General features: G+C 41.3%; 2 protein-coding genes across 2 annotated transcripts; one reads left to right on the top strand and one right to left on the bottom strand.

Moving 5' to 3' along the window:
• Positions 1 to 7,163: 7,163 nt before the first annotated feature.
• Positions 7,164 to 9,134, bottom strand: LOC147615109 (uncharacterized). The gene is made up of 2 exons (XM_086778881.1): positions 9,060 to 9,134; positions 7,164 to 8,612 (listed from the first exon to the last, which is right to left on the bottom strand). Exons 1-2 carry the CDS (start codon positions 9,132 to 9,134, stop codon positions 7,302 to 7,304), a joined length of 1,386 nt encoding a protein of 461 aa, XP_086635007.1. The 3' UTR covers positions 7,164 to 7,301.
• Positions 8,950 to 11,669, top strand: LOC147615108 (protein NRT1/ PTR FAMILY 8.1-like). Its single transcript, XM_086779083.1, has 4 exons — positions 8,950 to 9,421; positions 9,580 to 9,797; positions 9,895 to 10,442; positions 10,518 to 11,669. Exons 1-4 carry the CDS (start codon positions 9,256 to 9,258, stop codon positions 11,455 to 11,457), a joined length of 1,872 nt encoding a protein of 623 aa, XP_086635209.1. The 5' UTR covers positions 8,950 to 9,255; the 3' UTR covers positions 11,458 to 11,669.
• The last annotated feature ends 1,951 nt before the right edge of the window (positions 11,670 to 13,620 follow it).

The following is a 13,620-nucleotide window of genomic DNA, read 5'->3' as shown; positions in this document are numbered from 1 at the left end:
GATGAGAACAATTTTTTTTGTGATGTAATGTGCTTACTAGCACCACTGTCAATGTACTAAGCATCTGATTCTGCCACTGACATGCATACATCATGAACGGAAGGGTCATAACTGTAATGTACAGTCCATGCCCAATCATCTTCAGCAAAACTTGTAGATTCCTTCTTCTCAGCACTTGGTGTAGATGCATCAGCCATAGCCATGCCCTATTCTTTCTTTTTCTCCTTCTCTAGCCTTTCCATGCACTCATTTATGTGGTGCCTTGGTTTCCTGCAATAGTGACACTTGCCCTTCTTTTTAGGCTTATCACCTTCTTTCTCTGCATCCTTACTTGAGGATTCTGATTTTGGCTTATAGCCACCATGCAAAGAAGCTTTACCTTTGCCTTTCTGACTGGCAATAAAAGCTTGGTCACCAACTCGCATAACATATCTGTTTTGCCTAGAATGCTCTTCTTGCTACTACAGAGTACTGAAACCATCTCCTCAAATGTAAGGGCATTTGGATTTTCCTTCATCATGAGTCTAAGGGTAGAGGAAAAACTCTTATAAGAATCCAGCAATGCATTGAGAACTGTGGGCACCAATGTACTATCAAGATATATCTCATCCACACTAGTGAGCTACTCAAAATCTTCGATCTTGTTCAAGAAGCTGCCCATTGAGTCTCCCTCATTCATGTGCTTAGACTCCAACTATTTGCGCAGATATGCAACACGTGATTCATTGCGCATGTGGTATAATGCAGCAAGTGCATCCCATGCTTATTTTGAAGTCTTACATGACTGAATATGAGGACACATAGAAAGTGCAAGCAATGCATGTGCCTATGCATCTCTTCCATCCCATCTCGTTTGGTTTAGCAGTGGTGGGAGGTACTGGTGGTGCATGTGGAGAAGCCACATCTCAGATTCTACTTTAGATGTACCTGTAACACCTGGTTACACTAGTAGTTGTGAGACAAGACAAGTTTCACTACCACAGACCACATTCCAAAGGCCTTTAGCAACCAGTACATGCCTCATCATATAGGACCACAATGGGTAGTTAGTCCTATCAAGTTTGTGCTCAGCAGACAACATGTTGAATACATCACTACTGCCAGCCATGATTGTCTACCAAATGCAAAATCTTTCAACACACTGAAAGTAGTCAGTATTCACTGAATGCAACCCCGGATGGTTGCAACTGATTGAATCACCTACAAAGTGTATCAAAAATAACACAGAGTAGAGAATAGAGTGTTACTAGGGAAAGTATGATGGTCGATGTTGTTGTGAAGACACTGTAGTTTAGGTATAGTTTAGTGCATTAAGCTTTTGCACAAAGCTGAATACATGCTTAAAGATTATGCATAAAGCTTTATGCATAGAGCTTAAATCTTATGCATGCTTTAAGCTTATAGAGCTCTATGCATACTTTAAGCTCTATGCATAAAGATTTATCCCTAGAGCTTAATGCATTAAGCTTTAAGCATGTGCATAAAGCCTTAATGCACATGCATAAGCATGTGCATTAAGCTTTAAGCATGTGCATAAAGCCTTATGCACATGCATAAGCTCTATGCATGCTTAAAGCTTATTCATTGAGCCGTACACATAGAGCCGTATGCATAGAGCTTAAAGTATGCATAAAGCTTTAAGCATAGAAGAGTTATACTCTTTTTTTTCTCATAAATGTGTTCCTAATCACTTTTTTTAATTTTATTTTTTGTAGATCTTGCACTAATCCTCTCCTTCGTCTTGACAATAACGAGGTAAGCTCTCTTATTCATGTAATCGTTAATGCAAGCTCTATGTTTATTGCATGCTTGGGTGTTGGGTTTAGGTTTAGCTTAGTGCAAAAATCTTATGCCTAAGCTTCATGCATAATATTATGCATAAATCTCTATGCATAAGCTTTATGCAGATCTTATATGTATGCTTTAAGCTCTATACATAAGCTGTATGCATAGAGCTCTATGCAAGCTTTATGCATAAGGCAAGATTTATTTATAAGGCTTAATGCATAAAGAGGTATACATAAGGCTTTATGCATGCATAAAGCCTTATGCATAAAGCATAGAGCTTAATGCATACATAAATATTTATGCATAAGGCTGTATGCATAGAACTTAATGCAAGCTTTATGCATAAGGCCTCATGCATAAGTCTTAATGCATTAGGCTACCGTGAGGAAATTCTAAAAGTGTTGCTAACCATGAGAAGCATGTGCACAAAGTTTTGGAAACCCTTAAGAAGAAGATTTTTTTTTCTCCAACATTATTTGCCATTGTCATCCATAGCTGCTAAGATGAGTGCCACAACAGTGACAACTTACAGTCCCACGATAGTGACAACTTGCAGTCCCACGACAATGACAACTGGTGTAGTGCCACAATTGTGATAACTTGTATTGATTTTTCTTGATTGTCAAAGTAGAAGATTCTAAAGCTTCATCTTTCTATATTTGACATAAATTCCACACTTATTGATCATAAATGCATCATTAATACTCTTCAATCCATAATAATAGAGTGGGAATCCAAGTATCCTCAACCTCCCTTGCCACCCTTAAGTAGGAGATTCAACCCCGATTTAGCATGTATAAGAGGAGTGTGCCTACTAGCTCACCATAGTTGCATTCATGATAAGAAATAAACCTCATCCACCCATTTCCACCATTATATATTGAATGTATAGCTTTGACTAGTTCCTTCAAGCATTTAAATAGTTTCTTTATTGTACATAGTTTGGACTTGATAGCCATCTACTAATTTTGGTGTCATTTTGGTTTTGGTTTTGTTGTTGCCTTTGATTGGAATTTGTGATCATCCACCCTTTTTAAGAATTTATATATTTAACAGCTCACCACTCAATTTATAATTCAATTGGGTACTTTTTCCCATTTTGCGTTCTTTCACTTCATTGCATTGTGTGTATCTTTATTTTTACTTTTTGCCTTCCTTTTCCATTGTTATTGAGGTAGAGTATTGTAGATGGCATTGAAGGGCATTTTTTAAATTTAAAAAAGGGTTCCTAATATACTTTTACTTGTATGGTTTTCTAAGGAACTTGGTGTGTGGTTTTTGTTCTAAGGTTTTAACATGTAAATATTTAGTTCTAAGGTCTAGACTGTATAAAAGTCATTGCATAGTACCCCACCATTTTCCTACACGAGTGTAACCTTTATTAATTCATTACTTCACACCCACATGCACTGTGCATCACATCACTCACACTACCTTACACCATACCTTTTGGGCCACACCATTCTAGCAAGGATTCCTTGGACCATAATGGCACTCCATGCTCACCTTAATGATTGTCAACTTTTTGTGTATGTCACATTAGAGTGGAACATATTTAAAGAGGATCGTATCTCTATTGACTTATTGTTAGTAGGTAGAGATGATTATTGTACGTTATGGTTTGATTCGCGGGAAGCGTAGCACGTGGGTTCAACAGAAGGTATTTTTAAAATCCCCTTTTTACACATTTTTTACATACAAAAGGGTACCATTTAAAGAGGATATTCACAGGTTGAATAGAAAAAGGGTGTGATTTATTCATGAGAAATTCACAGATAAGGGGTTTTACAAATAGGCTGTGAATGCACATGATATATAGGGTTTATACATAGTGACCCCCCCCCCCCCCCCCGGCGGAGCGTTTTGATATTTGGTATGACTTTCCATAGTGCCATACCATAATGACGTACCATTTGTACTAAAATATTGCATCGTTCTATCTCATATTTCATCTCTCTCTCTCTCCCTCCCTCCCTCTCTCTCTCTCTCTCTCTCTCTCTCACACACACACACACACACACACACACACACACACACAAACACACATAATACACACATAATAATTCATGCTATGGTATTGCTCTACACAAAAAAACTAGTCCACCTTAATCTTGTCGATATTTTTATTGTTCCATTTCCTAGTATTGTTAAGAGCATGGGTCAGTCATTGTCTTGCCAATGTTGTGGTACCATGTAGTGCATATCGTATGATGAGTTGCATACCATGATTTGTCTCTCTACTTTGGAGTTGTGCCATTATTGAGGCTAATAAGGTTGTGTTACTTAGCATTGGGAAGAAAATCAAGTGCTCTTGTTGCTCCCATAATTTGTAGTTCCTTGTAGAAAGTCATTCTTACCTTCCTCACAAGGTTATACTGCCCAAGTAGAGTACCTAACTTAGTTTAGTGTAATTACTATAGGTAAGTGACTCTCCATGAAGTTGATATGGATTAGTCATAGGTTACCAAGTTGAGATTTGAGTGCTCCGTAAGGTCTTGTCCAAGGTGCCCAACCCAATTGGGACTTATTAGAGCATCTACAATGTGTGTGTGTGTGTGTGTGTGTGTGTGCATGCACATGTATGATACTAGTGATAGGTTATCAAGTTGAGATTCGAGTACTCCATAAGGTCTTGTCTCCAAGGTGCCCAACCCAGTTAGGGCTCATTAAAGAATCGACGGTATGTGTGTGTATGTGTGTGCGGGCACACCCATGTGTGTATGTGTATGTGTTTGGGCACGCCTATACGTGTGCATGTGTATGTGCATGCATGTGTGTGCATAGGTGTGCATAAATGGGTATTCCTATTAACCCTCTAACAATGCATACTACATGATGATGCATGGATCTCTTGTACCAAACATACTTATGTACCACCACTATTAAATTAAATGTCAGTTTGTAATAAAGAATGTAATAGAGAACTAACATGGATGCAATATGTATTTTTTATATGAATTGATATCAAAAATTGTTTCATAAAAAAATATCAAACATTGACCAATATAAGGAAAAAAAACACTCAATCATAAAACGAAACTTTTCAATTTTGCTTCAAGATATATATTGATTAAAGGGAACATTATACATCAAGTGTAGATAAGAACAACGGAATATTTTAGTTGTTGAGAGATAAAATATGTACCATAAAGACTCCAATTTTTCCAAAGACTCTAAGTTTAGTTGTTGAGATAAAATGCAACCATAAAGACTCCAATTTTTCTAATGAGTGTGATGTACCCTTAGCAAGAATCCCATAATGAATGTGGTTTGGTTTCTTATGTGGCTTTGTGAAGGTTGGCCCAACATGTACAAGGTGTCTAAGGGGGTTTACAAACTTGCTTCGTGTCAGTTGAAGAGATAAGTGGGGAGGATTGGCGGATGGAGACTCCCCATCATGATGAGGGATGAGCGGGCCCCTTTTTAGGGTGTCAAGTAAAAGGCACGTGTTCCTTTGGTTTATACCCCCAACTTTAGATGTAAAATGAAATAATTTATCAAATTCATGTGAAGGTAAGTTATTGGAGCTAGTGTTAAGGTTTTACACGTTAATTTCATATCTAAGACAATGAGTTATAGGCTTAGTTTGTGTAGAGCACCGTGGTTTTGCAACATTCCACTTTATTGAAACTAAGTTTTAAAGATGTACATGCAAGATGGCTTATTATTTTACGAGAACCTTAGTGCTTTGCTCAAACCTTAGAGGTTGTAATTATTGGTGTCTATGTATGTCACAATCAAGTGAGTTGTAAATATAAGTGAGAGAAGCGATTGGAGATCATTTAAAAAGTTAATATAGGACAAGATGTAGGTGAATGCATGTCTTTTTGTGAGGTTATAATTATGTGATTTCTTATGAAAAGAAATGAACAAGCTATTTGAATATTACGTGAAATATTTTTACAGTTTTTTTTTTCATTTGGTGCCCTCCTTTTCATCTTCACACACTCCATGAATAGTCGTTACGTGCAGGGCCTTAGATATGATAGTAGTCTATAGAAACTAGAATTGAGAAATTAGAGTCTCAACTTATAAGATGCCACTAGAATTGAGAGATTAGAGTTTCAACTTACAAGATGCCACTATCCACTTGTAAGTTACAATGTAGAAAGTTTCAACCTACAACTTATAACTTACAAGCATCGAGACTCAAGTTACACACACATACACACATTTTCAAATTCCCATAGAAGGAAAATTTTATGTATAACCCTTCTTTTGATAATTAAAAAAACTCGACAATTTTATGTATAACCCTTCTTTATGTAGTATTTACCTAGAACTAGACAATTGTGTTACAAGCTCTATAAATTCTCTACAAATTTCTTGACTTTTTAAATATTTTATGTTACTTGGATTTGGTGAAGTACCAAGTTGATTGTGTTGTGAAGTACTAAGTTGTAAATATAGAGAGAGATTTTTATCAACCTTGTTCATCTAAATCTAATTCGTATGAATTAGAAAAGATACTCAAACACATTTTGAATTTGTTACGGGAGTATGACATTCAAAGCATATTATTTCCAATAACATTTTGCATATAGATGGGACATATATTGCAAATGTCCATTGCAACTTATTTATATTGAAGCTTTGGTAATTTGGTTAAGCTTCAAGGTTGAAACCTTATGCTAAATTCTAGGTGTCATTAGAAGCCCAAAAAGACCTTGAAGCCCATTTTGAGCTTCAAATTTAAGCTCTGCGTGTAGGCCCATCCCCATAGTCTAGCTTTCATCAAAAACTTGTCTAGCATGGACAAGCTCGAGGCAAGTTTCATCTAGCACGAGGTGCAGACATGACAAAGTCGAGCAACAATGGAGCCATAGAGAGTTGAACGGTAGATCTAAGCAATTCCTGTCATTAACCTTTCGTGATTTGACGACTAAACGACAAATCTCTTTTATTGTCCTTTGTGAAATGGTGACGGACATCTTCTATTGTCGAGGATTGATGCTTAATTTTCTGGGGACACAATATTGGGATTTTCCTTCCGATCATATGCTTGTGATTCTTTCATCCATTTGCACGCGCAGGGAAAGTAAGCCTAGTGTATTATTACGAAGGTATGTAAATCTCTCTTTTTCGGGTACGAACATGGCGGTGCCTTTAGGCAAATTTTTTGAGTCCGTAGAATGTACGATTGATCAGTCGCATTAATAATTGGACCACTTTGTGAAAGATTCCGAAAACTCTTTAGTCTTGATGACTGACACAGAGACACATGCGGTGTTGGTGTTGGCAGAAAACATCGAGAGAGAGAGACACATCCAGTGTTGGTGTTTGCAGAAAACATTTTTCTCAATAATTAAAAAAACTTTAACTTTAAATTTTGGTAAAAAAATTTTAAGCCAAAAAATACATCAGATCACCCAAGGAAAAGGTGATAAGCTAGGTGAGTATTCATATACATCAGGACTCTTCAGACAAAAGAAGTAAGCTGGGGGTGGATAGCCATATACATCAGGACCTTTTACACAGAAGTGTTGCCACACTGACCAGGCTAACATAATGATTTACAAATTGTCAATTTCCGCCTGTAGCTTAGCCACAAATTCATGAGCTTTTTCAAATCTCCTTGCCAGGTCATGTATGTCATCAGAAAGCTCCTGTAACCATTCGTGTGTGATGTTCATTGTTCCATCCTCTTCCAATGCCTGATGGGAGTCACTGTCTTGTTCACTGTAAAACTTCACTGCATCTTTAATCACCCCAACGCGCCGCCTGTAAATTCTTACCCTGTCCATCTTGAGAGTAGAATCCTGCACTACACATCCAGAAAAGAGGGCTTTCAAGCTGAGAGCCTGAAAAGCAGTAGTAAATAGAACATTATTTCTGAAGGACCATATGACCCAGAGAAATTCTGCCCTACACTTGTTCCAATATTCAGAAATCAAAGACACTGAGTCTCCTAATATCAGTTGTTTCCAAGAGGTGGGAAATCCTAATGTCCTGAACAAAGGGGCTAAAATTGGAGAGTTGGTTGGGCAATTGAGGAAAAGATGGGGAATATCCTCAACTGACTGTTTACATCTTGTACATAATCCATCACTCTGACCCACTTCCCTGCTTTTGGAACCAGTCCATACAGCTTTGTGGAGCAAAAGCCACAGCAAAACTGAGTGTTTGGGCTGAATGTTACTCTGCCAGATGCTCTGGAACTTAAAAGCCCACTGTTGTCTGTCCAGTGCTAAGTGCCATCTCCTGTTTAATGTGACATGTAAAGGAGGGACCAACTCTCTTGAGCATGGGGGAGGGTTATTAAGGGAAGCGCCTCCTTTCCATGTTACATCTCTGAAGGATGGAGAGCTATCAGTCTCAAATATCCAATACAGATCTTTAGGGAACATAGATATTCTGTTAGCTATCAGCTGAATTTCCCAAGGTTGGAAGGGAATAGAAATGAGTAACTGTTCAGAAGAATACCACCTATTGTTGTTCACATCCCATAGATCAGACCAGGTCCTAATACCTTTCTCATGAACTCTTCTGGCTGTTCTAACCTGGGGTGGGGGAAGCAGAGGAATAGGTGGCTTGGACCACCAGATGGATTCTTCTTTTCTGATGGTTTGATCCTTTCTATTATCATTTCTGAAGTGAAGCAAATGTCTCCATCTGTTCCAAGCCTGCCAGAGGGACTTGAGAAGGAGGGACCCCACAGGAGTGACTTCAGCTGGGCCAAAAAAGATGGTAACCCAAGGGAGATTGGCCCACTGTTTGTGTTCTTTGAGATAAAACTGATTCAGCTTCCTAAACAGAAGGAAAGCCCAGTCAGCAGAGGGCTGGTCCAACGCTCTGATTATAGCTTTGATAGCAAGTTTGGCTTTCTAATTAATTCACTGCGTATTTGGTTTAAAAAAATAAATAAATTTTAAAAGTTTTGAGTAAAATTATAACCAAAATTTGTTATTTTAAAATTGGAAGATTATTTTTCAAATTTTGCCGTGAAGACTGCATGTGTGACAGACTACAGTCTGTGTATTTCACTGTGAGAGAGAGAGAGAGAGAGAGACACGGTGAGAGAGAGAGAGAGAGAGGGGGGGATATTTGGTGAATAATTATCTTAGAAGTTTGGGCCCTGGAAAAATAAACTGCAAATTTCTTTAGTCTTTGGATAGCGAGCGCCGCGGTTTTTTTAAACTTTATATCAACGTGACAGTTGTGGAGCAGAATGTTACGCCGGAAAAGCTAAGCTTCATAATGGGGCGGTGAGCCCAACGCACGGATCGCCAACCTCACCAGGCGTTTAGCTTTAGCTGGCTGGGTAGACCGGCCCTCAGCTCGGCCAGATCTATAGAGCCTTGGCACATCGTGACACGGATCCCTTGATCCAGATCAGCAATCAGCATAGTGGAATGCTGTTATAAGTTGAAAGCAGCAGCTAGTGGAATGCTCTTATAATTAAAAACCAGCAGCCAGAATTAGAAGCAGAGCTTGTGTAAGGGGCGGGGCGTTCATTACTCGCAGTCGATGGCGGCCGCTTTCCTCACGAAGTACGACCGATGGATTACTTCGCGACCCTTTGATTGCTGCAGTGCTGGGTCAGCGCACGAGTCTAGCCAAACCAAACACCTGCAAGCTGATCCTGAATTAGACCACTGGCGGGGAGGATGGAGAAGCATGCCCTACATTCTACGTAAGCATTATTACATGATGATAATATAGTGGCTTCGTGCTCTCTTGTTTGATAATTGTCACAGTATGATAAGTAAAACGCAGGCTGTATGGCTTGCAATCAACAATAATTGTCATAATAAAAGTAGGCTATATTATGGCTTGGCTTGGATGCTGCAGTCAACGAGCTCGCCGAGAGGCTTGCCACGGTGGGCCTTACTCTCAACTTCATATCTTACTTGATGGGGGATTACCACATGAACCAGGTTACGGCTGCCTCCATTATTAGCATCGTGTCCGGCACAGCAAGCCTCACACCCTTGGCCGGAGCGCTCTTGTCTGACGCTTACCTTGGCCGCTTCTGGACAATCATTCTCGGATCAGTTTGCAACTTGATCGTAAGTCGATCTATCTGTCGAAATGCTTCTATAGATCGGTACTGACCTGTTGATACGGCGTTCAAGTTTTAATTTTCTAATTTTGGGGGAAGCGCAGGCTTCGCTCCTCCTCACGGCGACAGCAGCTTGTCGCTCACTACGACCCGCGCCGGCGTCTCGTCGTCATGCATCGCAGGGTCAACTTGCATTTCTAATGGTAGCCTTGGCTTTTACAACGTTCGCGTCGGGGGGGCTTCGGCCTTGCACGTACGCCTTCGGAGCAGACCAGTTCCAACGAGGCACCCTCGATGACAAGAAACAGACGCAGAGTTTTTTCAACTGGTATTTCTTCTTTTTGTACTCTGCTTCTCTAGCGGGTGCCACGGTTCTTGTGTACATACAAGACAACGCGGGCTGGGTGTGGGGCTTCTCTGTGCCCAGTGTGATCGTAGTTTTGGCAATGGCATTGCTACTAATTGGAAGCCCCAGGTTTCGCCACGTTCCTCCAAGCGGAAGCCCTTTTACGGCATTTGCCAAGGTGGTGGTTGCAGCCTTTCATAAGAGGAAGCGTGTGCTGCCCTCGGATGAGCGCCTACTCTATTATGGTAGCTGCGACCAGCTTTCGAAGGCACATGAATATGTTCTTCCTCACACTACCCGCCTCAAGTAAGTAGGCCTTCTTTCCGACAAATTAGGCCAACAATTATATGAGCGTAACCTGTGGGTACTTTGTATGATCAGGTGGCTAGACCATGCAGCAATCAAGACCGAGTCCGACCTTAACTCTGATGGAAGCGTGAAAAGCTCTTTCAGGCTTTGTACCGTCAATCAAGTTGAGCTGTTGAAAGCGGTGGTGGCGCTAGCTCCAATCTGGACCATTAACCTCTTGTCGACGACCGTGCTTTCTCAGCACAATGCCTTCAACGTACCCCAAGCCAGACGCATGAACCGGCGCGTGGGATCATCGGGCTTCACGATCCCCGCTGCTTCCATGAGCGTCTTTGCCTCGATCACACTGCTGCTTTGGATGCCTTTGTACGACAAGGTGGTGGTGCCCAGGGCTCGCAAGCTCACGGGCCAACCCGGCGGTATCAAGGTGCTGCAGAGGATCGGCATCGGCTTCTTTATGTCCATAATCGCACTGGTAATGTCCGGGCTGGTGGAGTCGAAGCGTCGGCATTTCGGCGCGCGGCATGTTCGCCTCTCCGTGTTCTGGCTGGTGCCACAGTACTGCTTGTACGGGCTGGGGGATTCCTTCCACGCAGTCGGACAGCTGGAGTTTCTGTACGACCAGCTGCCCGACAACATGCGTGGTGTTGCCGGTGCCGTGTTCTGGTGCAGTGCCGGCATCGGCCTCTATGCTGGAACCCTCATTCTCCAGCTCGTCCACCGGTTCACGGGCACCCCGACACACGCGGACTGGCTCGCCGACGACCTCAACAGGGGCCACCTCGATTATTTTTTCTATCTCCTAGCGGTCCTAGAATTTGTCACTTTCCTCGTGTTCTTGGTTGTGGCTCGCCGGTACAAATACAAAGGGGGCTCCGATCATTCTCCCCAGAAAAGTGCAGCTGCAGGCACGCCCACTAGTCATAAGCCTAAAGATTTACGCCGCACGCAACATGCTGCAGCGCCACAGCACGAAATAACTCTTACTACAGCTCCTCCTCCTCCCGTTTGAAAATTAACAATCCCATGCCACGGAATTAGCTGGCTTTCGCCTCCGGTACTCTACTCAACGCCGTCGACTCGTGTCACGTGTGTAAGCTCGTGTCACTTTTTTACATCATGCTCTCTCTCTCCCCCCGTGTTGCATTCTACGGACGTTAATACCTCTCCCTCTGTATATCTAATGTTATTAATTTTTAAATGGTTGATCCTGTCCTTTTTGCTGATTTTCAGAGTACCACGTGTAACAAAAATATCCAACAATTATATCAACTCTAAAGTTCATTCGGGTAATCCTTTTCAAAGATGATAAGGAACGGTAGAGCCGTTTTTGCTCTCTTGTACTAACTATGCACACAATCAAAGATGCACCTTGACAGATATGCCTAGACATAAAATTTTCTTCCTTTAAATCTACACCCTTCTCTTAAAAAAATACATAGTAGCTCTTATCACCTTTTTTAAAAAAAAAACCAAATACGCAGTGAAATAATTAGAAAGCCAAAAATACATCAGATCACCCAAGGGAAAGGTGATAAGCAAGGTGAGTATTCATATACATCAGGACTCTTTAGACAAAAGAAGTAAGCTGGGGGTGGGTAGCCATATACATCAGGACCTTTTACACAGAAGTGTTGCCACACTGACTAGGCTAACATAATGATTTACAAATTGTCAATTTTCGCCTGTAGCTTAGCCACAAATTCATGAGCTTTTTCAAATCTCCTTGCCAGGTCATGTATGTCATCAGCAAGCTCCTGTAACCATTCGTGTGTGGTGTTCATTGTTCCATCCTCTTCCAATGCCTGATGGGAGTCACTGTCTTGTTCACTGTAAAACTTCACTGCATCTTTAATCACCCCAATGCGCCGCCTGTAAATTCTTACCCTGTCCAACTTGAGAGTAGAATCCTGCACTACACATCCAGAAAAGAGGGCTTTCAAGCTGAGAGCCTGAAAAGCAGGAGTAAATAGAACATTATTTCTGAAGGACCATATGACCCAGAGACATTCTGCCCTACACTTGTTCCAATATTCAGAAATCAGAGACACTGAGTCTCCTAATATCAGTTGTTTCCAAGAGGTGGGAAATCCTAATGTCCTGAACAAAGGGGCTAAAATTGGGGAGTTGGTTGGGCAATTGAGGAAAAGATGGGGAATATCCTCAACTGACTGTTTACATCTTGTACATAATCCATCACTCTGACCCACTTCCCTGCTTTTGGAACCAGTCCATACAGCTTTGTGGAGCAAAAGCCACAGCAAAACTGAGTGTTTGGGCTGAATGTTACTCTGCCAGATGCTCTGGAACTTAAAAGCCCACTGTTGTTTGTCCAGTGCTAAGTGCCATCTCCTGTTTAATGTGACATGTAAAGGAGGGACCAACTCTCTTGAGCATGGGGGAGGGTTATTAAGGGAAGCACCTCCTTTCCATATTACATCTCTGAGTGGTGGAGAGCTATCAGTCTCAAATATCCAATACAGATCTTTAGGGAACATAGATATTCTGTTAGCTATCAGCTGAATTTCCCAAGGTTGGAAGGGAATAGAAATGAGTAACTGTTCAGAAGAATACCACCTGTTGTTGTTCACATCCCATAGATCAGACCAGGTCCTAATACCTTTCTCATGAACTCTTCTGGCTGTTCTAACCCGGGGTGGGGGAAGCAGAGGAATAGGTGGCTTGGACCACCAGATGGATTCTTCTTTTCTGATGGTTTGATCCTTTCTATTATCATTTCTGAACTGAAGCAAATGTCTCCATCTGTTCCAAGCCTGCCAGAGGGACTTGAGAAGGAGGGACCCCACAGGAGTGACTTCAGCTGGGCCAAAAAAGATGGTAACCCAAGGGAGATTGGCCCACTGTTTGTGTTCTTTGAGATAAAACTGATTCAGCTTCCTAAACATAAGGAAAGCCCAGTCAGCAGAGGGCTGGTCCAATGCTCTGATTATAACTTTGATAGCAAGTTTGTCTGCCCACCCTCTTAAATCTCTGACTCCTAGGCCACCTTTATTCTTAGGGAGGATGCAGATTTCCCATTTCACCTTAGCAGCACCCTTCTTGTTAGGATCTCCAGACCACAAAAAATTCCTACATATCTTGACCACTTCTTTCAAATGGCAATCTGGGGGTCTCCAACAGCTGAGAAAGAATAGAAGGTAGGCAGAGATGAAGT

Source organism: Cibotium barometz, chromosome 40 (assembly GCF_041138505.1).
Source record: "Cibotium barometz isolate CiBa-2024 chromosome 40, ASM4113850v1, whole genome shotgun sequence".
Taxonomy (NCBI): domain Eukaryota; kingdom Viridiplantae; phylum Streptophyta; class Polypodiopsida; order Cyatheales; family Cibotiaceae; genus Cibotium; species Cibotium barometz.
The sequence above is the reverse complement of the archived record's forward strand: the minus strand, read 5'-3'. Positions and strand labels throughout refer to the sequence as shown.

Bases quoted from the DNA above. Each gene is read 5' to 3' on its own strand.
- LOC147615108 (XM_086779083.1), top strand. From the start codon at position 9,256: ATGGCGGCCGCTTTCCTCACGAAGTACGACCGATGGATTACTTCGCGA. The intron at 9,422-9,579 runs GTAAGCATTATT...TGGATGCTGCAG, and splicing joins AAGCATGCCCTACATTCTAC to TCAACGAGCTCGCCGAGAGG. The intron at 9,798-9,894 runs GTAAGTCGATCT...GGGGAAGCGCAG, and splicing joins GATCAGTTTGCAACTTGATC to GCTTCGCTCCTCCTCACGGC.
- LOC147615109 (XM_086778881.1), bottom strand. From the start codon at position 9,134: ATGCTGATTGCTGATCTGGATCAAGGGATCCGTGTCACGATGTGCCAA. The intron at 8,613-9,059 runs GCCGGTCTACCC...TGAATTAATTAG, and splicing joins TAGATCTGGCCGAGCTGAGG to AAAGCCAAACTTGCTATCAA.